This window comes from Pezoporus wallicus, unplaced genomic scaffold, assembly GCF_028554395.1.
Source record: "Pezoporus wallicus isolate ANWC-B61680 ecotype Strahan unplaced genomic scaffold, APGP_CSIRO_Pwel_v1 contig_3489, whole genome shotgun sequence".
Classification (NCBI taxonomy): Eukaryota; Metazoa; Chordata; class Aves; order Psittaciformes; family Psittacidae; genus Pezoporus; species Pezoporus wallicus.
Genome location: NW_026635093.1, coordinates 431,308 through 455,315, shown reverse-complemented (window position 1 = coordinate 455,315; position 24,008 = coordinate 431,308). Strand labels below are relative to the sequence as shown.

The window sequence follows — 24,008 nt, the reverse complement described above, 5'->3', positions numbered from 1 at the left end:
TCAATATGAAACAATATAAATCAGATCTACAAGTGAAACTTGGAGAGAAGAGGAGGCGAGGGGAGGGGAGAGGAACAGGAAAAGGAAAAGGAAAAGGAAAAGGGAAGGGGAAAGGGAAGGGAAGGGAAGGGAAGGGAAGGGAAGGGAAGGGAAGGGAAGGGAAGGGAAGGGAAGGGAAGGGAAGGGAAGGGAAGGGGAAGGGAAGGGAAGGGAAAGGGAAGGGGAAAGGAAAGGAAAGGAAAGGAAAGGAAAGGAAAGGAAAGGAAAGGAAAGGAAAGGAAAGGAAAGGAAAGGAAAGGAAAGGAAAGGAAAGGAAAGGAAAGGAAAGGAAAGGAAAGGAAAGGAAAGGAAAGGAAAGGAAAGGAAAGGAAAGGAAAGGGAAAGGAAAGGAAAAAAGAAAGGTTTTTTTTTTTTTTGGAAAAAAAAAAGCAAATCAACAACAAAACCAAATAAAAAACTGACACAGAAATGCTGGGGTGGGTGACTGACTTTAAAAACACTGACATCATTATCCAGACCCCAGATGGGCATCTGGATAATTTGATTTGATTTATGATATGATGCATATATATATAAAGAAAACATGATCAGTGCAGCACAATGAAGTGGTATGCAAGGATGTCTAAGCTACCTGAACACTGCTTTAGTAAGGTGTCTGCAACTGCTTTAATAAGCTGTCCAGTGGAGGTAATAAATCCTGCTGAGAGGCATTGCATTGGGTTATACAAACATATTCTTAGAAGCAAACTGTCCAAGTTTGACTACTAACAAACACTAAGAAAAGGAACTGTAGCTGATGCTTATCATAGAATTACAGAATAGTTTGGGGTTGGAAGGGACCTTCAAAGCTCATCTAGTCCAACCCCCCTGCAATGAGCAGGGACATCTTCACCTAGAGCAGGCTGCCCAGAACCACATGCAGCATGACCTTGAATGTCTCCAGGCATGGTGTATCAACCACCTCTCTGGACAACCTGTGCCAGTGTTTTATCACCCTCATTGTAAAGCGTTTTTATCTCATGTCCAGCCTGAATCGCCCTCTTTTAGTTCAAACCCATCACCCCTCATCCTGTCGCCACAGGCCCTGCTGAAAAGTCTCTCCCTATCTTTCTGATAGGCCCATTTTAAGAACTGAAATGCTGCAATAAGGTCTCCCTGATCTGAAATCTAGTATAATATTACCACAGCCAGAAGCACTATCACCACTAAGCTGGGAATTCCTAAAAGTAGGATGAAAGCTTGGCTTCTATAAAAAGCAGATCCCTTGAATCTGAGTCAACAGCATTACACTGACTTACATTTCATTAAGATCTGGTTCTAAGTTTTACTACTTTCTAACTTATTTCATGTTTACTTTTGGTAATATTGTAATAATTCAGCAAGTGAAATTTGAATTGACTTAAACCTCTTCCTTCACTGTGAGGCGTTTTAAATAACAAATTTGCAGCTAATTGTTCTAAAGTGTGATTAGAAGCCTAGACCTGGACAACATGACTAGTCTTCAGAGAGCTGATATTCAGAGAAAAAAATCCCACCTCAAACAAACTAGATCTTCCAGCTGCAAACAGTCCACTCAATTCTACCCCATGCACACAGAAAGATAAATGTCTTTCTTAAAAAGTTGAATGCTTTGTCCATTATGATTCATGCTCATGCTAATCCTAAACAGCTCATTCAACTGTTTGCAGAGGAGGTATTTATAAACCTTTGAAGGCAATTAAATATTTACTTGAAATTTCTGTCAAAAAGACTTTCCAAAACTATTTGGTGAACTCCTATTTCAACCTTGAAAAAATCCCACTAATTTCATTGAATACATATTTCATGCATTATTGGACATAGTATTTTCAATTCCTTTTGGCAAGAAGCAATTGAGGTGTTTTATACTCAAAATTGAAGTAAAAATTGACATAAATTGACTATAAAATAACCTAGGCCCATAGGGTTTTTCTGCTATTCTTTACTTTCAACTCCTTTTGTTAGAAATTTCCCTATTTTTAGAAATACTAACAAAATTAAATAGCAAGGAAATTCAAAATTAAGGTAATCAATATTCAAAATTACCGATGTTCAATTTTATGAACAAAAATACTTTTTACTTAATATCCAATGTAGGTAATATCAATCAAATTTAACTGAGCTGTGATACAGTTACTGTACAATATTATCTATAAGACAGAGAAAGTTGTTACTCCCCAACAGTTCATAATTACCATGAGAACTGGACTACTGAATAGAAGAAACTCCTGATTTCTCAAAGAAACTCTGATTTCTCAAAGGTACTTCAATACCATTAGCAAATAAGGGCTCTCAGTCCATGAACCAACATATTCAAATTAAAATCTTAATCAGAGAAATAAAATTCCTCATTTAACATATTCAATTTGTGGAAGTCTCAAACCAATTGTTTATTACATTTATGTAGCTTAGTGCTCATTAAACTTAAAATATGAAGGTGGACTTTACTGAAAAACATTAATTGAAATAGCATTGTAGAGCTGAGAAAAACAACAAGAATAATTTTATTTCGCTCTCTTTAAAATAGTAAAAAACTTCACAGTTCATAATAAAATTTAGGAATAACTTTTTGGAGATAAGATTTCTGAAAATAAAGACATTTTCCTTTTCAAAAGCAATATGAGTCTGTGTAAGACATGTTGGTGCAGTAATGAACTATTTAGAGCAGCCTGAGAGGGGACCTCATCAATGCAGATCAATAGCTCAAAGGCAGGTGCCAGGAAGATGGTGCCAGACTCTCTCGAGTGGTGCCTAGTGACAGGACAAGGAGCAATGGCCATAAACTAACACACAACAAGTTTCACCTCGACATGAGGAAGAACTTCTTTGTGCTGAGGGTGTCACAGCACCGGCACAGGCTGCCCAGGGGTGTTGTGTGCTCTCCCTCTCTGGAGACATTCAAACCAGCCTGGGAATGTTCCTGTACGCCCTGCTCTGGGTGGCTCTGCCTTGGCAGGGGATTGAACTGAGTGATCTACAGAGGTCCCTTCCAACACTAATAATTAGTCTGTGATTTTCCATGAAGATATGAAGGTTTGCAACATTTTATGTACTTCATTGTAAGTTTTGTGAGCTGCATTACATAATAGAATTTAAAAAATGATAGGTACAGGTTCAGGTTTCCATTTTTTATGATTCATATTACAGCTTAATGCATGGATTAGAAATAGCTTCAAAGTGTTCTGTGCTCTAATGTTAATTACATGGAAGTTAATCGAAGGCCCAAAATGTCTTGTTCTTTGTTTTGTTATAATTAAGCAAGTACAATTTTTTTGAAAAAGCAAAATTTTTCAACTGTAATTCTCTGGATGCACCACTGAGAAGCCTACATTTTACTGTACGTTTGCTTTGTGGTTTTTGACTCAATATAACAATTTGAACAGGAAGAAACATGAAACTATAGGAACCTGCCAGTGATGGCAGTAGTGTGTAAGCATCATGGAGCTCTGCTAATCTTTCTGAACATAAGTGTCTGTGATGGTATCACTGAGAAAACACTATGCTGCCAATACCTACTGTGAAAACACAGTAAATGACTAGGACATCCAACCTTTTCTTTAACATGTGTATCTCCAGTAAAAAGAAGTGCTCTTAGTGAAGCAGAAACTGTCAGACTCTAAAATGAATGAATAATTGAATGAAATTCTAAAGCCTATGGTAGCCAGGAGTTCAGAACATTCTACCAATCTATTTCCTTCAGCATTTAATTTGCTATTTATGCATGAACTGTATGAATATGGGATATTTCAGTTCTTATTAACTGATGCTATCATTTATTTAATAGAAGACAATACTCAGTTTCTGAAAGAATCAGGGTGCTAACAGGTGGAGGGTAAATAATAAAGGAATTTACCTGTAAACCAATAGGGCCTGGAGGGCCAGGGAATCCTCGAGGACCTTCATCACCTTTTTGCCCAAACATCCCTTGCTGACCTCTTGGGCCTGGCTCTCCATCACCTCCCTATTAGGAAACAGTGAAAAGCAAAAAAATTGTAGATTTAGTAACAGAAAAAGCTCCATGGAAATCAGTGGAAAACAACAGCAAGCAGGTTCAGAATCATGCTGATATCTTTACAAATGCATCTACACCACCTTGACTGAATGAAGTCTGTTATACAAATAAAATACCAGCAAAATATGTCCTGGTTTAATGTAGGTCAAATAATACTGCATGTCTCACAAAGATTTTTCCTGAACACCTCTTCTCTTTCACATCTGTATAAATTTTGTAGCATCTGAATACTTACATATTAGTGAGTAGGATATAGTTCTACCAATCTTCATGGTACCTTCAAGAATTCAAAACCTTCTAAATAATGATAAAAAGCAATGCACCTGGTATCAGGTGGATTTTAGTTTTAAATGCATCTGGTACCAAGGTGATTTTACCACTGGCTGTTATACAAACCATCAACCAAGTTCACTGAAAGGACAGTCCCATTCACTATTTACACTACTTCATTTTTAATAATTCCATCAAATTACTACGCTGCAGTAACAGAATAACAGCTACGAAGAATAGAGCAATAGAATAACACCTATGCAGGCTTACTTACAATAGACAACTGCATGTAAGTGGACAACGACAGAACTGTTAATAGTGATTTAATAAATGCCGGGGTAAGGAGGATGCAGTTAAAAGAACTTCAAAGATGAGTTAATGCAAGACTGGTGTTTGCTCTAAGCTACTTACAGCTATACCAGGGGCACCAACAGGACCCTGGAGACCTGGTGGACCTGGAGGACCCTGCAACAAACAAACATCCAAAAGCTAGTGATTATGGCATTTGAAATGAGATTAAAAGCAAATACAGAGACAACCCTATTTTCATGATCAAGGTCTATTAAAAGCATCTCTACATTTATTCATAGAGAATGTAGCATTATTTACAAGTCTCTTCCATTCAGTACAATCACTATTTGTTTATCTCTCAAAAACTCAGATTTGCACATCTATAACAGACTTAATACCGGCATTTATGGAAAGCACATTTGTAATGTTTCAGAATATTTACAACAGATTCCCATGCAAACATGAATAAAATGAAAATGATTTTTTTTTCACAATTAAAAATAACAGACTTTTCAATTAATTTGTGTAGAACAATCTATATTGAAATTGAATGCTTATTTGGACTGATAAAAAGTGAAGCTAAGGAAGCAAAAAACCTTACAGCTGGCAAGGGCTGAATTCTAGTCTGCTGTTTCAGATGGCAAGAAAATTGTCTGCAGTTTCTTGGCTGGGAATTTAGTGCAGAATGATCCTTGGATTTTAAAAACTTGCTAGGGCTAAAATTGGATTATTCTACCCTTTATAGGGAGATTAGGAAAAGGAACTTCTTAAGTCTTATAGTCTTATTTCTTTCTTTTCATTCTATGTAGGTTTTAGAGTATCTAAAAAGTATCTATTATTTTCAAGGGAGAGTGAAGTGTCAGGCTATGTATTCCTTCACTTTTATATTTTTCTTGTCGCATATATGACAGCAATAGAGGAAGCAAAGGCTTTTTATCCTCTATGGTGAAACTAAATGAAAGGAGTCCTAGGAATGCTCCTATTGACTGGAAGGGAGATTGTTACCATGAGAATGGGAATTAGCAAAATCAGAACAGAATATTCCTACACTCTGCAGAATGCTTCTACCTGCTCCTTTATTTTTCAGGACCCAGAAAGAGATCTACACATTTTTAATCACATTTAAATACTCATTTTGATATAAAGTATCACTGAAAGGTACTTTGCAATTGATTAATAAGAAGTTATTTGGAGACATGGCTAGACTCTTTTTGTCCATTACTGTGGAAGGCAAATGGAGGGGGAATGATCAGAATCATCAGGAGAGACTATTTAGCTAATGAAGGCTCCTGTGACTGTGGAGGTTTTAAAACTCAGGATAGAATGTATATCAACAATAAAATTGTGCTGTCCTTTTTCTTCAGAATCTTCCAGAGGCCTTTCTCCCTACCCCAATATCTATCAGCATGTTTAAAGGAAAGGAGATTTGAAATAAACACATTCTGGAATTGCCAGGGTTAAATTACTCTAATTGAGGACAAACAAGATTCAATACACTTGACTTGAAATGCGGTAACATTCACTTCAACTAAGCAGGCCTGAACACTGAATCCTGTATTTTAAGAAAAACATTATATTTCCAAATGCCTCAGACCTTGAGACTGAAAATACAGGATATCCTCTCGAAAGGATTTTGCTGCAGACACTTTACCTGTAAAGCAGATCACCCAAGTTCAACTGTAACCGTTATTTTTCTCCTTCTTAGTAGCTGGTGCAGTGCTGTGTTTCAGCTTTAGTCTGAAAACAACGCTGACAACCCACTGATGTTTTAGTTGTTGCTCAGTAGCACTTACCCCAGCCAAGGCCTTTTCAGTCTCATGCTCTGCCATGAGGAGGGGCATGGGAAGCCGGAAGGAAGCAGACGCAGGACACCTGACCAAACTAGCCAAAGAGGTATTGCATACCACAGCACGTCATGTCCAGTATAGAAACTGGGGGGAGTTACCCAGAAGGCCCAGATCGTTGCTCGAGTTGGGCTGGGTATCAGCTGGCGCGTGGTGAGCAGTTGTATTAGGCATCACTTGTGTTTATTGTTTTTTTTTTCCTTTCCCCTTTTAGTTTTGTATTCTCTCCCTTTGTTATTTCCCTTACTAATAGTAGTAGTACCGGTTTTGTATTACACTTTAGTTATTGGACTGTTACTAGAAATTATTTAGTTATTGGACTTATCTCAGCCTGTGACGTTTACATTTTTTTGATTCTCCTCCCCATGCCACCAGGAGCAGAAGGGGAAAGAGGGGAGGGAGGGAGTGAGCAGCTGCATGGTTCTGAGTTACTGGCTGGGCTTAAGCCATGACAGCAGATCTGCTGGAACATGCCCAAATGAATTAGTACTCATGATGGGAATTGTAGTCACAGTCTAACGCTCAGTATAACTAGCTGGTCTGCTAAAATAGTCTGAAAGAGGAATGTGCAGCATGTGTTTCTTCTCCATTTCTCTAATGCAGAAGCATCTCTAACGAAGAGGCATGTCAGAGGGAAAAATATAAGGATATGCATTTGATCACATGAAAAGCCCGAAGTGAAACTGGACCACGACCTGCTTCATATGCTTCTTCTGCCCTTTCCTTTAAACACCAGAAGTTATCATGTACATAGGGCCTGTACTGTTAATGAACCTCTTTAGATGGACAGGGAGGAGCTGAATGTATCTTTATGCATCCCACAGCTGGTTTACAACTATAAGAGCAAATAGATTAAGACTGATTTTCAGCTAACTGGGAAAAAGTCCACAGCTTTAAAACTAACTTCTAAAATGTCTTAATTTGATAAATTAATTTTACCAAGTTAACCAAAGCATTCAAGATCAGAATATCATAGAATCACAGAATGGTTTAGGCTGGAAGAGGCCTTAAAGCTCATCAGCTCCAATCCCCTGCCATGGGTAGGGACACCTTCCACTAGAGCAGGTTGCTCCAAGCCCCTGTGTCCAACATGGCCTTGAACACTGCCAGGGATGGGGTAGCCACAGCTTTTCTGGGCACACTGTGCCAGCGCCTCAGCACTCTCACATGGAAGAGCTTCTGCCCAATGTCTAATCTAGATCTATCCTTCAAAAGCTTAAAGTCATTCCCTCTTACCGTATCCTTACGTGCCCTTGTCAAAATTCCCTATCCAGATATAGGCCCCCTTTAGGCACTGGAGCTGCTCTAAGGACTTCCCTTAAGGAGTCTTCTCCAGGCTGAACCAGCCCAGCTCTCTCAGCCTGGCTCCAGAGCAGAGCTGCTCCAGCCCTCGCAGCAGCTCTGTGGCCTCCCCTGGACTCACTCCAGAAGCTCCATATCCCTCTGGTGTTGCAGGCCCCAGAGCTGAATGCATTTCTCCACGTGGAGTCTCCCCAGAGTGCAGCAGAGGGGCAGGCTCCCCTCCCTGAGCTCCTGCTCACGCTCTGGGGGTGCAGCCCAGCACATGTGGGGGTTCTGGTCTCAAGCGCACAGTGAAGCTGGGTCGTGGGCAGCTTCTCCTCACACAGCACCCCCAAGTCCTTCTCCTCAGGGCTGCTCCATCCAGTCTCCCCCAGCCTTTAGGTGTGCTTGGGACTGACCCGGCCCAGGTGCTGGAGCAATTTTAGTCGGGACTGGAAGTTGTTTCAGACTTGGTCATACGTATGTTCCTTGGAAAACTGGGGTTTATAACAGAAGTGTTCTCTCATCCATATATATAATATTACATTATTTGTGTTAATAGGGCATAACAAATAATTTATTATAGCACTTGTGATCTGATCTAATGAAATAAGGTTGTGAAAAGTACGTGGATTCTGCACTGGCAACTGTAAAAGTCTCTCATATAAACAACTGTAATGAAAAAGCTTATCTTTAAAAATAAAAAAGCTTGTCTTTTTTTTGCATATTCTATTAACATTTTTTTTCTATGAAATTATCTTAAACCTGCAATTAGCTTGAATTTTTATGTATCCTCCTATAGAACATCATCTGATTATGTGTAAGCCATAAATTTTGTTTTTAGAAGCAATCTACTTTTATGATACTAAGTCATTAATGATAATAACCACACAGTGTTTTCAAGACAATAAATATGCTTAGATATGAATACCCCAATATTGAACTCTGAGCTTTGCTAAATGTGAATATTGATGAAATATAGTAATAATAAAAATAATCTTTCTGCAATTACTCCTGCATTATTTCTTATGGAAAATTACTGAACTAAAATGCCAGTTTATCTTGAAATTGAAGAGAAGTAAAAACAAACCTTTTCTGACTTTTTGGGAAAGAAAAAAAATCAAATAGAAAAAAAGTGCCTTGTTTTATTCTTTCTCGCTTAAAATTTTACAGTACAAAAAGCTGATTTGTATCTTTCTGGCTTCAATTAATAGAGGCAGTGCTTGAACTTTCGAAGTAATTTTGAATTTCATCTGAGGTCATGAAATGTTGCAATCAGTTAAGTGTGCTTTCTACGAATTAGGTATTCTTTACAAATTTTAAAACTCTATTAGTAGGTTCCTCTACTGAGTCTTCATATTCTTCATCATTATGCCTAAGAAGCTAAAGCTGGGCATGTTCACACAATCCAGTCAGTGAAGTTAACTTAATCGCAGTAAAAGAATGTATGTGTATTCCTTGTCTCTTCCAGTTCGCATGCAGAATGGATGAATTAAAATTATATAGGAAGGAATGTATTTTACCTAGCTATATTTTAATGATTCTGTAAGGTCAAGGAATGCGAGAAATACTAAATACAGGCATGGCTCTAGGACTACAAACCTCTAGTGTTTCATTAAAAATTCACCTTATTTTGAAGACACGTTTTTGAAGTGTGTCTTTGTTTCTATTTAGTGATGTAGCAAGACTACCTGTATACTTCATGCATGAATACTTTCTATTTATGAAGAACGTAACAGATGCAGGATTTCGCTACTCACGTTTTCTCCCTTGTCGCCTTTACTACCTTTCTGACCTGGTTCACCAATTTCACCCTGTAATGGAAAGTTAAAAATTAAACTTCTTGTTTAAAATGGTCTCCTTCACACCTAGCTGAAGTCAATGTAACAGTATCTTTAAATGTCCCCTTTGGTATGATTCTTCCGTGTTTTATGCTGCTGCTTTAAGTGTGAAGGTCTAAAGGGGGCAATTCGTCATCGATCAATAGCATGTCATATTAATCCAGGTATTGATTGCTATATTCAAAGGGCAACAAGACCTGGCTTTGAAGTATAGTCCTACTGAGCTCTAAATAAAGGAAATTGATGTCACCTTCAGTATGAACTTATAATGAAAGCACCCTGATTTACAGACTCATCTAACTGTATGCGACCGAACAACTACTTCTCACTGAAGTGTACAGTATTTCAAAACTTCAAAATTATTCAAATCACCAGGAAAAATATGTTTTCTTTATACAATACTAAAAGATAATTAAATCACAGAAAATACTCTCTGTGGGATAAATAACACACATACATCATAAAAATGAACCTCAAAATCATTACCTTTACCTTATGCTAACAGAACAGTGCAGGACTGAACAAACATGCAAGATGATCCTGAAAGGTGCTATATCCTAAATTCTGCCAGAAGTCAGCAGAATATCTCTGCTGTGAACATATTATATTGATACCCTCAACCTATTCAGTGATTCCAAATCACTATATGCTACTGAGACTATTTTATTTTACTCATATTTTATTTTACTCATTCAGCAAATAAAGTTTCTAAAACAAGCAAGAATTAATTTTGTCATCATCTGCCTTGATTTGTTTTGCCACACTTTCATCCTTGTTTCTTTGCCAGGATAAATGTTAGTCTTGAACACAAATCCCAGTGTCCCATGGCATCTGCTCCTCAGGCATCTGATTATAGAAGGGTTTTTCATTTTTTTTGCAGTAGGCAGAAGGAGTCTGGGGGAGGCAGGGTTAAGAGTTGTTTCGTTGTTGTATTTACGGTGAGAAAAGCTACAGAGAACTTTACTGACAGATCTCACAGATGCACTAATACAAATTCTAATGATTCACCTTGTCACCATCTTCTCCAGGAGAACCACTAGGACCGGCAGGACCAGGAAGTCCAACGGGACCCTGTACTCCATCACGCCCAGCAGGACCTTGAGGACCTTTTTCACCCTGGTTTTCAAGAAAAAGAAGTGATCCACCATTATCACAGGAGAGTAATGGAGATTTCAGTACAGGAAGTCGTACTACCACTAAAAAATAATAGGAAAAGAGAAACAGAAAGGAAACTGTAACAGGAAGAGAATGCATCAGAAAATGATACTAAATAATAACGGAAGCCAATGACAAATACACGTCTACACTAATACAGAGTGGCTGGGTACAAAGTTTTAATGAAAGAATGATTTCACAGACTTTTATATCCATTCCCTGCTGTGATAATAACAGGCTTAACCCTGCCTGGGTGTTACAGGTTAGGACAATAAACATTTTACTATTTACTTAATTGTAAATGTAAAAGGACTAGATCAGGTATTCTGAGGATATGCTTAACAGGCAAATACTGGAGTGGGTAAGAGTAACATCCTGAAATGAATTGTCTGTGCTGTAATAGTTTTATGTGACTCTGTGATTACTTACAGGAGCACCCTTCTCTCCTGCAGGGCCTGGAGGACCCTGAGGTCCAGGACGACCTGGTAGACCAATTGGCCCAGCAGTGCCCGCTGCTCCACGTTCCCCTGGTGAACCCTGGAAAGAAAGAAGACAGTGCAAGCTAATTCGATACAAGCCTGATAACTGCTGGTGGTTTTCATGACTCGGGTCAACAGAGAAGACAATCTATTATTCACTGAGATTCCATCTGGTAGAAGGATACGCATTCAGCATGTGTGCAAGTAAATAAAAAAGCTGGAAGAACTCACCTGAAGTTCATACTCAATAGTTCTTATTCAGTGCTACTTGGGTTTTTTTCACCCCTTCCTGTATTCATCATAATAGAAGTGTGCTTCAGCCTGTTTTCAAGAATGTTTTCCCTTCTGTTTCCAAAATACACTGCCATACAACTTTGATGAAAGAATATTCACCATATTAAAATACAGAACTAACCCTCACCACAACCCAAATTTTTAGTCAGGTTTCCTGCTGAACACTGCTGTGACGGTCAAGTCACCTGTGTAAAAATCTACTGAAGTATGACTCATCTGATGTGTTACACAGAGGACACTTGAATGTACAGGGATCTTTAGCTTAGCACAGAAGTTAAAAACCTAATATTGCAAATTCAAAGGGGAAATAGAGATGTCATATATGGGAAAAAATTGAACTGTGTATTTTAGAATACATTTTTATGGACAATAATAGCAGATAGGAAAAGCCTCAATAAGCCTCACTTTTAAATGAGTCATACCACTGTCATCACTTCATTCCTTTCTACCTGGAACTACCAAAACATCCATAAATGAAAATTTAGTTTCTACATTCCCTCTCAGTTCTTTCACTTGAAGCAGTGTAGGGCTAATGGCTGTTCCATAAAGAGCCAACCTTTCCTTTAAATATGTCAATCTGCCACAGAACCAAGCTCCATAACCATTTATCATTTGAGCCGTACCTTTATGATTTCTTCTGGATTAAGCTAACTAGACAAAATCAAGAGAATATCTCTCTCTACATATATGCCTATATATATAGGTATATACAGTATGCCTATATGGAGAGAATTTAGGTATATAGGGTATACCTGAAATGGAAAGAATGACTCTGTATATTTATACACCTGTCTATACTCTGTAGATATGTAAAAATCTGCACGGCTCTAAAAAAAAAAAGAGGTACCTAGGGTGGACTCATTTTTTCCTCTCCTTACACTTTCTAAGAGTACAGATGGCATATGCTGTTATGTAGTGCTGAAGGGGAAAAAGGAAATGAAAACAAGGTGCTCTGGTATTAAAAAATCTTCCTAAAAGGACAGAAAGGAAGAGGTAACAGTACAGATTAGAACTTCTACTCAAATAAAAGGAATTTCAGAATCAAAAAGTTAAATTTTGGCCTACCCATATTTGTTTATCAGTTAGTTAAAAGCCACAATGTGGAGTGCTGATTTTAAATCATTTCAGCAAGCTGGGTTAATTTCCAAATAGTGATCTACCAATAAAGTCCTCTGTAACACACAACCAAAGATATGGACACCTGTTTGGAGGCACATTATGGAAAGAAAACAACTAGGAGGAAAAAACATTTACACTTGAATTCCTAATACCTCCTTGATCACACAAGCAGATTCTGACCAAGTGTGAAATGAATTCCTGACAGCAGAGGCGAAAACTTCCTGTGCCTTGACAGAGGTTAACTGCCATCTAACCTGCTTCTTCCTATGTCTCCACAAGAGTCAGCATGTGCAGGGAGACAGAAGCATGATGCTCTCCTGAGTACAGGCAGAGTATGGAGAATGACAGAGCTTCTTTGTGTTTTTTTACACCATCACTGGCCAACAACTCTGACAGGAAATCCAGTTTTGCCAGTCCTCATACTTCCTGAGGATTCAAGATGCTGTACATCCTTCCTGTGCCCTGCATATAGGAGAGCATGGGAACAAAGACAGTGGGGTATTCTGTTCCATTATATTCTGCATGGGAGCTAGCCTTGTGCTTGAAAGTCTAATGGGAAAAAAAAAAAAATTAATAACAGCAACAGAATTAACCTTGAAATTTGTGGGCTCACTGAAAACTGAGAAGCAAAGAGCTGTACTCTCATCTGTATTTCTGTATTTTCACACTTTGGCAGCATCTTTGGGTTCTGTGTTTCAAATAATTCACCATTTTTGCATCAATAGAGCACTGCTGAAGTTTTGTTTACTGTACAGTAATATTTCTCTAGCTTTTCAGCTTGACACCTACAAGACAGTTTGTAACACCTTAAAGTAACTGGTAATTTCACATTTCAGCTGTCACACTGGAAGTGGAGTGATACTTGGAATCTTTTATAATAGCTGGTGTAGCTGGAGGCCCTGAACACACAAGTTTTTATTTCATGTTTAAGAATGATCAAATTTGCTGGCTCTTGTAACACTGGAATTTTAAGATGCTTTCATTTATGAGGGCCCAAGTTTTTACTTTTAATCATGATGAACTCTTCTTGGACTGACCATAAGAAAGGGCTTTTCCCTTCAGGTAACAGTGGCAGAAGAGAACGATGAATGGTTGCTGCAAATATTTTTGCAAATTAACTCGGTAAAATCTGATTTTGTGTAAGTGTTCAACAAATATTATTTGTGCAGGAATCACAGATGCCTTTATCCTTCCAAGTGTTGGTCTATTTATTTATTTAGGTCAGGGTGAATGCCTAAGTTTTAGTCCTATTTCTGTTGGTTTAGTTTCTAAGACTTCAGTGAATTCAACAGGAAAAATGCCGTACCCTGCAGATATGCTACCAGGGTCTCTGATCTTGTCATGTCTTGTAAGCTAAACAAATTTAGGTCACCTCCTCAGTAGGATGCAAGAATAGAGAGGAAAAAAATCTAAATAAGTCATAGATTTTTTCTGTATCAGACAGCAGACACTAACAGTGGCCATAATTTCTAGTTCAACTTTTCATCTCTATCTTTGCATCATTTTTATTTGTTATGCTTAAAATCAACATGAGTTATGAACAGAAACTATACCTTCTGTTTTCAAGGATCCTCTCATGTCTTTGTGAGAATGGCCTCTGATCAAAGCAAAACACTTTAAATTACAGTGACAACTCATACAAGCATTTTAGGCAGCTTCTTAAGTCTGTTCTATTTTTCAATGTTTATTACCCTTTATTGCCTCTCTGTCCCACTCTGAAACAATCCTGTTATATTACTTAACTCCTTGTTAAGCTGTGGTCTTGCAGGGGTACCCACAGTCTTGAATCTATTTGTTAATTAAAACATAATGGAAGTGTCATGCTTTCTCTTGCATTTCTCTTATACAGACTAAACTCATTAGTAACCATGTTTTCTCTCACTTTTTGTGAGGAGATATGTAACTATAGCTATTGTATATACTACATAGTAGAAGCAATACTTTTCACTGATTAACAAACTGTCTAACAAGCAAAGATTCTCATGAATGAAAAATGTTATCAAAGAGAGGAAGATTAGTGCTAGATAACTCAGTGCTGATAATTGGGTAGCCTACAGCTGGCTTATTCAGAGACCAATTTAGGCATCCTATTCCAAATAAACTAATGAAAAATGACTGCTTGACATTCCAAAGAGTTTTCTCTCATTAGCATTCAGCATTCCACACAGTAGTATGAGAAGGGGAGAAAACAAACAGAAGACAAAAATAGCACATAAAAGAGAACTGTTAAAAAAACCCCAAACAACCCCCCCCAAAACCCAATATAACACAACAAACACACACACACAAAAAAAAACAAACCACCAAAATGAAACCAAAAAAAACCCCCATTGCTTTGTAGTACATTCATGCATCTCCTTCTTTTGTTCAAATTCCTCTAAACACAGTAATTGGCATGCACAGTATTTGGAGCGGTCATTTGTTTGGTATGCTTGCAGATGCATGCATTAGCCAAAAAAGCTTGTAATTGGCTATATATGCTAGTTAGAAGCAATTGGTATTGACAGAGAATTGGAGGAAAATGATCCAATGGCATGAGTTCTTTTCCTATTATAAATAAATGGCAAATGAAGACTCCATTATAATGACACTCCTGTGTCTATCCTCTGTTGGCTAAAAATAGATGGGAAAATATTTTAGGACTATTTGATGCTCACGGTCTGCTATGAGATACCGTGAAAGAACCCCAAGCTATTGTGGTTTAATTGTTGTCCTCACAGATGCACAGAAACCCAGTATGAAGGGCATCTCTGCACCTTTTTTGGTCTGAAAAACAATTTCAATATAACAAGTTAGTAATTAAAGATGAAATAGGAAACAAATCCTACTGAAGACTTCTGGAGTACTCACAGGGCAGCTTGGTGCTCTTTGTGGCTCAAGGGGCACTGCTTGTGCTATAGTGAACTCAAGGTATACTTCAAAAACAATGAACTGTTTACCCTTCAAATTCCTGCTATCACTACATCTATTTCTCAAAGACTGGGAGAACAGTATGCAAAAAATTCTGAGCTTCCTAAGTGAACCTTTCTATGACTATGTTTACCTTAGCAGGAACTGTGACCCCAACAGCAATGGCCTTATAAAGTGAAGAAGCTGTTGGTACTGGGCTCCTGACATCCATACTCTGTATTTCTGGACTATACTGCAAATAACTTGTCTGGCACTGAACTCCCATTATCTAGTGGGTATTAGAAGTGATCCTGGAATTTCTCTTCCATTTAGTTTCTCATTAATGGAATACTGATCATGAGCTCCAAGAGACCTCCATGATCTGAACCAAAGGATGGTAAATGGGGATGATTGAGACATTCACCTCAAAAAGGCTCTCATGTTTTGAACTAAAATACCAAACTATACACACCCCATTACAGAATTCAAAAAACGTGGACCATCTGAATTTAAATTCAGAAACACCTCACAAACTTATGTGATGCATATTAATGACAAACTGTGATAGTAGTGGTACAACTACTATGTAGGCATCCTGCCTGGAAAAGCGGGGTGTGTTAAATGTCAAGTACACTTGATGTCAAGTACATTTGTGCTGTCTGGTTTGTGCATGCTCAGAAGAGTTATGGTTCACTGCACCTGAACTATCTGCTTGAGAGGTCGGTACAGCCTTAAGGCCTCCTTCAAAAAATCCAGACATGACCTTTAGATTGAAGAAATTGTTCTGGTCTATGCTTTCTTGATTTTGATTCATCTTTTCTTCTAACAGATGGGGTGGCATGGTCTCCCAGCTAGCTTCCATTCCATTCCATTCCATTCCATTCCATTCCATTCCATTCCATTCCATTCCATTCCATTCCATTCCACCCCATCCCATTCCATTCCCAGATACCCTATTTTAGTGCCTTTCAGGAATGTATACATACTGCATGGTGTTAAGGAGAACTGTAAAGCAAAAATGCAAGTTCTCAATTTAAAGAATAACAGCTTAAAGGCATTATGAATTAAATAATTAATTTTAAGAATTTGACTACCAAGTATTAAGAAATAAAGAAGTAAAGCTTAAAAGTGCGCTACAGCAGATCTTTTCCAATAGTGTAGAAAAAAATCCAAAACCAAGAACCTTATACTATGGTTTGGGTTTTTCTTCCTCATTTCATGCATTCCTATCTCAATATGATTCGCAGGGATGGAAGAGAGCTTTACTGTTGAAATACACAGAATTGCATCACTTTTTTGTCTAACGGGAATAGCTGTGCTGATATTTTTTTTTACTACAACTGCACTGAATGAAAGAAATAAGTTGACAAGATGACTGTCAAAATCTACACAATTGACATTTGGGAATAACTGTACCATGTTTTGAATACCAGTGCATCCTTGTAAAACTTGCATAAAAAAATCACAACAGAGAACAGGCAACTTAAGCATACCCTACTTCAAATACTTCCAGCAGATGACTATCAGAAACTGAAGTGAAAAAGGCAGCAGAGGTATAAATAAAAGTTGAAACAAGAAACAAGAACCTAAATGTAAAAAAACTCTTGAGCACATGACCATCTAGGAAATGCCTAGTCACACCGTCCAAGGGAGAATAATTTACTGTTTTGAGGAATGAGTGCATATCACTGCTTTTCCATCATAATCAGAAAGAAAAAACCGTAACTACAAAAAGGTGGCAAATACATTTTTATGCCTATGTTGAGCTTAAAGTACTGAGAGGGAATATTACTGAATGACATGATTTTACATAGCTGTTATTAGCCAAGCAAACATAACTTTTAATGGTTTCACTGATCCTTACTATAAGTATGCTTCACTCAGGAAGTATAGTCAAGATAAAGTCTTGAAAGCAATGGATGGTTTTGATCATCATATCTTCTAAAACTCTAAAGCAATCGTATAATGCATCATTTCTTTTCAAATTCATGAAATGATATTGTTAATAAGCCATTCTTATATTCTTGCATGATCTATTTTCCCACGGATTTCTATGGAAGATTTCGAGTTGCATGTTACTATTTTCCAAAATAAGATATTTTTTTTTTACAGTGCTCATTATACTTTACCAAAATTCTTAAGCTTGCTCTACAATTTCTCCCTTTTACTGCAGAATCTAAACTTTTTGCTCTGGCAAAAATAATCATCCCCAAGTCATTCTCTGTACCAAATTTAAAGCACTTCAAAACAGGATTAAGATCTGTTCTCTTCTTTAAATATGTTGAGATCTCCAAACTCTGAGTGAACAATCTCAACAGATTCTGAGAGGACTGTCTTCAAACTTTTTTGGGATTGTTTTTTGTTGGTTTTTTTGGTTTGCTTTTTTTTTTTAAGATATCAAATAAGTAAGAAACTGTAAAACAGTGGTGGAAAGAAATAGGCTGGGTGACATTTCCCAATCATCCAGAAATTACTAAAGAAGAGGAGAATATTTATCAGTTTTATTCTTTATGGCTGGAAAGTTTGGCTATCCAAATCTAAACAAAACCAATCTGTTTCACAATGAGTTAAAAAGAATCAAACCTTACACATAGGCCGGTATATGGTTCCAAATATTAGATGCAGTAGTAAGGATGCAAATGTAGTGGATGCACATATTTAAAAGCTAGCTTATGCAACTGCACAACACCAGCAGTATTTTTTAACATTATGCGGGTCAACTGCATACGTGAACTGCACTTCACAAAGGAACAAAGACATATTGGGTTTATGTGGCAAGATTTGAGGGGTGGGAGGAAGGGCTGCAAGGGTGACTTCTGTGAGAAGATGCGATAAGCTTCCCCTGTGTCCAATACCAATGGTCAATGCCAGCTGGCTCCGAGATGGACCAGCTGCTGGCCAAGGCCAACCCTATCAGTGCCTCTGGGATAACATAGTTAAGAAGAAGGGAAAAAAAGAAAGATTGGGCAAGACCAATTGCAATCAGAGAGAAGAGTGAGAATGTGTGAGACATACAACCCTGCAGACACCAAGGCGAGTGAAGAAAGCGGGGAGGAAGCACCAGAGCAGAAATTCCCTGCAGACTGTGGGCAAAGACCATGGAGAGTCAGGCTGTCCCCCTGCAGCTCATGGAGGTTAATTGTGGAGTGGGTATCCATCTGCAGCCTGGGGAGGTTACAAGGGAGATGATATCCACCTGCAGCCCATGGAGGTTAACAAGGGAGCAGGCATCCATCTGCAGCCCATGGAGGACCCCATGCCAGAGCAGGCTGGTGCCCAAAGGAGGCTATGACCCAGTGGGAAGCCTGTTTTGGAGGAAGCTCCTGGATTACCCTTGTCCTGTGGCCCTGCGGGCAAAGGAGCCCATACTGGAGCAGGCTTGCTGGCAGGAGCTGTGACCCCACACGGAAACCATGCTGGAGCAGTCTGTTACTCAAGGGCTGCACCCTGTGGAAGGGACCCACACTGGAACAGATCATGAAGAACTGCAGCACATGGGAAGGACCCCTGTGGGAGAAGTTCCTGGAAGACTGTCTGCTGTGGGTGTCATCCCATTCTGGAGCAGGGGAAGAGCATGAGAAGAAAGGAACAGCAGACAGAATGTGTGTTGAACACAACCCCCATTCCTTGTCCCCCTGTGCCATTTTGGGGGAAGAAATGGAGAATTTGGGAACAAAGTTCAGCCTGGGAAGAAGGGAGGGGTGTGGGGATGATGTTTTTAAGATCTGTTTTTATTTCTCATTCTCCTCCTCTGACTTGATCAGTAATAAGTTAAATTCATTTCCCCAAGTCGAGTCTGTTTTGCCTGTAAGGGTAATTGCTGAGCGATCTCCCTGTCTTTATCTTAACTCATGAGCCTTTTGTTGTATACTTTCTCCTCCCATCCAGGTAAGAAGAGGAACTGGTAGAGCAGCTTGGTCGGCACCTGGTGTGCAGTCAAGTAAACCCACCACAACAGCATGAATCCACTACTGACTATCCATAGATTTTCCACTATGGAAGACCTCTTTCATCTCAATAAGGAGTTAGTGCCAAGTACTGAGCAACAAATAAATCCCATACCTCCTGCTAGCAGAAGGCTTCAGAAGTTCATAACCTTCACACTCCTTGAATGTTTGTTAGTGTGTAACTAGTAGAAAATAATTATTGATCACTTCAAATTACATCTATCTGCTGGTTTACAGACTGTGTTGATGAAAACAGCACAGCATGTAAAGAAGAAAAAAGGTTACTACATAATACTGTTTCTATTTCCATAAAGTTATTATGTTTACTTACAAGTGGACCAGGTGGGCCTTGTGGGCCTTCCCCTCCTTTCAAACCAGCTGGACCCTAAAAAAATGAAAAAAAGGGGGAAAAAAAAGCTTTTCTCTCACACTGGAAAGTTCAAGGGTTATTTCTGCAATACATAAATAGAAGAATGTAGAAATCCAAAGACAAGAAACTGAATAAATGTTTTTTTACTTATATAGCCAATGATACTTAACAATGTGGGATGCTTGATGTTTGTTCTCCTATTATATTCCATGAAAATAAAGAGTTAATCCATTGATTTCTTGTATTTAGAAACATCATGTCAATTGTTCTAGCTTACATCATACCTGAGCACCTGGAAGGCCTCTCTCTCCAGGGAAACCGCGAAGACCTGCTGGTCCATCTTTCCCAGGAATGCCTTGAGGGCCTGGGTCACCCTTAGAAACATATTACATTTTGATTAAAAGAATGTTTAAAATGCTTATATTAGTCATTAAATGAATGATGAAAATGAAATACCAGATCCTAGTTATAGTAATGACAAAAAAGATTATGCCTGCACCAATTCACCCAATACAATAGTCTGTCACTATGGTTAAATTAAAAATACAGTATTAGTTATACAATATAAATAGTGACAATCACCGCAATCCATAAAAATATGTTTAAAGATACATTCATTAAAAATTGACAATGCTCACTAAAAATATAAGATTAAAAATTACTACGTAACAACTAAGATAAGCAGCATTTGTCTTGTGCCACAATGGTGGCCGAACAGTAAGGGGTTAAATTTGCCTTTTAGCTAGTAGTAAACCTCCTACTTTAAATTACAATGTCCACAACAATGCCTTAGTATGAACATGTCATTACTATGTATTTCTACTACATTACCATGCATAGTGGGCTGCTTTTGGATGGATACCTGTTTTTTTTTTTTCATGGCAGCTTGTATGGGGCTGTGGTTTGGATTTGTGCTGAAAACAGTGTTGCAAACACAGGGGTCTTTCCCTTACTGCAGTGCTTAGACAGAGCCAAAGCCTTTTCTACTTCACACACCTGCCACAAGCAAGCAGGCTGATGGATGCACAAGGAGCTGGGAGAGGACACAGCTGACCCCAACTGACCCAAGGGATATTCCATACCGTATGGTATCATGCTCAGCATATAAAGCTGGGGGAAGAAGGAAGGAGGGGATGTGGCATGTTATGGCATTTTCCTTCTCAAGTTATGCATGATGGAGCCCTGCTTTCCTGGGGATGGCTGAACACCTGCCTGTCATTACGAAGAAGTGAATTAATTCCTTGTTTTGCTTTGCTTGTGTGCATGGCTTTTGCTTTACTTATTAAACTGTCTTTACCTCAAGCTGTGAGTTTTTTCACTTTTACTCTTCTGATTGTCTCCCCCATCCCTGTGTGATGGGCTTAAGTTGCCAGCTGGAATTAAACCTTGACATATACGTAAACTGTTTTTTTATGACAAAAATACATATTATTGGCTCAAGGGAATTCTCATTATTTCAGTGTAAGCAGACACAGCTTCAAAACTGGAATTCTCCAGTCTTCAAAATCTCTCTAGGTGAAATGTACCAACTGTGATATTATACTGTATGTTCTGATTTTATTCTGCATGTTCTGCAGGATGATTTAAAATATGAGACTGTCAGCAATTTACCTGTCCCTTCCAATTTGTTTCCCAAAGCAACATCATACCTTAGCACCTTCTTTTCCTGCAGCACCTGGGAGGCCTTGTTCACCTGGTGGACCAGGAGGACCTGGATGACCTCTTTCACCAATTGGGCCAGTCTCACCAGTAGGACCCTAAGCACAAAAGTAAAAAGTCATCTCAAGGTAATGCATGTCTTGGGGGTGGAAGGTGGGGAGGAGCAGATTCTTAACATTCAGCTGCTACGAGTATCCGTTACAAAATAGTATTACCATTGGTTAGCATACATTCCTCACCCTTCCCTCTAGGCAAAGCTGACTTACAAAGTATCTTTGTCCTATAAAATAAACCTTGAACTGCATTCTGCCTGCAGACACATCTGTACAGCTTCCAAAGAGTAAAATGCCATCCTTGCTCCTTAAGCAATGAAGCCGTAAAACACAGTGTGCATCCATGTATAGGGGGAGGTTACAAAAAGGACACAGGAAGGAAAAGCACTATGCTTGTCTTGAAACACTATCTGTACTGTTGTTTTTCTGAGTAATATGAATTGGAATGTGGAAATGTTGAAAGTTATCTCTTCAGATTCACTAACTGAAAATTTTCACTAAAAAAAAAATTACCTAAAAAAGCTCATGCAATCCAAATGCTTGATTTTATTACAAATAATGCAGTTTTGACAGTGAATCCATCCACAATCTAAAAGTGACTGAAGTTTGGCCTCTGACAAGAAAGTCACAGAGAATCATAAAATCATAGATTGGTTTGAGTTGTAAAAGACCTTAAGATCATTTAGTTCCAATGCCCTGCCATGGGCAGGGACACATCACACTAGACTAATGTCACCCAGGGCTCTGTCCAACCCTGCCTTGAACAATGCCAGGGATGGAGCATTTACTACTTCTTTGGGGGCAACCCGTTCTAGTGCTTCACCACCCTTGCAGTAAAGAACTTCTTCCTTAGATCTGACCTGAACTTTCCCTGTTTCAGTTTGAGCCCATCACCCCTTGTCCTATCGCTACAGTCCCTGATGAAGAGTCCCTCTCCAGCATCCTTGTAGCCCCCTTCAGACACTGGAAGCTGCTCTGAGGTCTCCACGCAGCTTCTCTTCTCCAGGCTGAACAGCCCCAGTGTTTTCAGCCTGTCTTCATACAGGATGTGCTCCAGCCCATGACCATCCTCATGGCCTCCTCTGGACTTCCTCCAACAGCATCTTGTCCTTCTTACGTTGATGACACCAGAACTGCACACAGTGCTGCAAATGGGGTCTCACGAGAGCAGAGTAAAGGGGCAGGATCACGTCCTTTGACCCGCTGCTCATGCTACGTGAACATGTCATTTTCTTCTTTCTAAACTATTTCATGGTAGACAACTCTGCCTCCTTGAGTTCTCATGAAAAAAAAATACAAAATGGAGGTGGAAAGGTAACCGCATCATTTGTATATTTCATGGAATCACTGAAGATTATTAAGTACACCTTTCTAAAATTTTTATGCAGCATTTGTTACAAAAGTTAATACAACCATCAATATAGTTCTTTTAATACACAAGTAGCAACTGCCTTAGCCATAATATAACCATTAAACGTTGGACTTGTTAAGTTACTATGAAATTGAATGATGTACCTGAGGCCCAACAACACCACCAGGACCAGGAGGACCAGTTTTTCCTTGAAAACCCTGTGAAATAATTACAAAACACTACATTACCAAGGACAAGATATAGAAGAGAATAATTCTTGTCTGTGTTGAATAGGAAAAAGAGAAATTCCACATCACACAATCCTTCTCTTCAGAATGTAACAATGAGAAATTATTTGTTCTTGTGTATTTTTTGAAGTGAAACACTGATTAATCTTTCTTATCTCTATCAGTCTGAATCTGTCTGAGGTGACACAAAAGTAAAAAATCCTGTCAATTTTACAGATATCTATAGGTGAACTTGATGAGGTGAGTCTGAATGCATAAATGATGCTGCTAAAAGACAGCTGAAAATCCATTTGTACATTTACACATTATGAGTCATAAAGCCAGACATACAAATTCTTTTTAAGGAAAGACACAGACGGTGGATTAAATTGGAGAGGCATTAAAGATAAAGGGGAGGTTAGACAGAAAGAAAATGAAAAGAAACAGAGATGAAGATGAAGATTATACAGATATGGGAAAAAAAGCAGCATGAGTGCCGCAAAAAAGAATCAAGTTAATGAGAAACTGATACGATGACAAAAACTGGGAAGCAGAGAGGAGAAATGTAATGTTTTGGGGACAGTTTTTCACCACACTGGCCAATTTTATAGAATTTGTATTTTCTCATCAGTGGCTCCTGACTTCAGTCCAAAACTTGTCAATAAGCTGAGTGACTACCTCACTTGATAGTACTGTTTAATGTACCTTTGAAACATGCTAAATTATTTCTTTCAAATACTGGAAGTGTGTTGCTGCTTCAAGTTAGGAGAGTGCATTCCCTGCTGTATCACAGCTGGGGTTCCATGTAGTATACCGTGCCTAACAGCCTCTATCTGCCTCCTACTCTGCTCACCTATGTAATAAAAGGTGTCATCTGGCCCATATTCCTTACAAACATTGGGCCCTGC

At 38.6% G+C, this 24,008-nt stretch overlaps 1 protein-coding gene and 2 long non-coding RNA genes across 17 annotated transcripts in view; 2 read left to right on the top strand and 1 right to left on the bottom strand.

The window, feature by feature from the left end:
* The window catches only part of LOC130595405 (uncharacterized), a 112,919-nt gene extending 93,158 nt beyond the window's left edge, over positions 1 to 19,761 (top strand). The window contains exons 2-3 of one of the 3 annotated variants that reach the window (XR_008971313.1): positions 10,586 to 11,395; positions 19,382 to 19,761. This is a non-coding gene — a long non-coding RNA (uncharacterized LOC130595405). Of the gene's footprint in view, positions 1 to 10,585; positions 11,420 to 19,381 lie in introns of those variants that run through there. The other 2 variants (XR_008971314.1, XR_008971312.1) reach the window with 2 other exon arrangements.
* Positions 1 to 24,008, bottom strand: part of COL11A1 (collagen type XI alpha 1 chain) — a 456,680-nt gene that overhangs the window by 34,716 nt on the left and 397,956 nt on the right. For 12 of the 13 annotated variants that reach the window (XM_057401629.1, XM_057401639.1, XM_057401646.1 and 9 more), the window contains 9 exons: positions 23,038 to 23,091; positions 21,460 to 21,567; positions 20,095 to 20,184; positions 19,772 to 19,825; positions 11,142 to 11,249; positions 10,566 to 10,673; positions 9,477 to 9,530; positions 4,712 to 4,765; positions 3,872 to 3,979 (listed from right to left, as the gene is read on the bottom strand). In XM_057401629.1, coding sequence (XP_057257612.1) covers positions 3,872 to 3,979; positions 4,712 to 4,765; positions 9,477 to 9,530; positions 10,566 to 10,673; positions 11,142 to 11,249; positions 19,772 to 19,825; positions 20,095 to 20,184; positions 21,460 to 21,567; positions 23,038 to 23,091 — 738 coding nt within the window. Of the gene's footprint in view, positions 1 to 3,871; positions 3,980 to 4,711; positions 4,766 to 9,476; positions 9,531 to 10,565; positions 10,674 to 11,141; positions 11,250 to 12,983; positions 13,067 to 19,771; positions 19,826 to 20,094; positions 20,185 to 21,459; positions 21,568 to 23,037; positions 23,092 to 24,008 lie in introns of those variants that run through there. The other variant, XM_057401726.1, reaches the window with a different exon arrangement.
* On the top strand, positions 18,473 to 19,282 carry LOC130595419 (uncharacterized). Its single transcript, XR_008971317.1, has 2 exons — positions 18,473 to 18,704; positions 18,744 to 19,282. It is a non-coding gene; the product is annotated as an uncharacterized LOC130595419 (long non-coding RNA).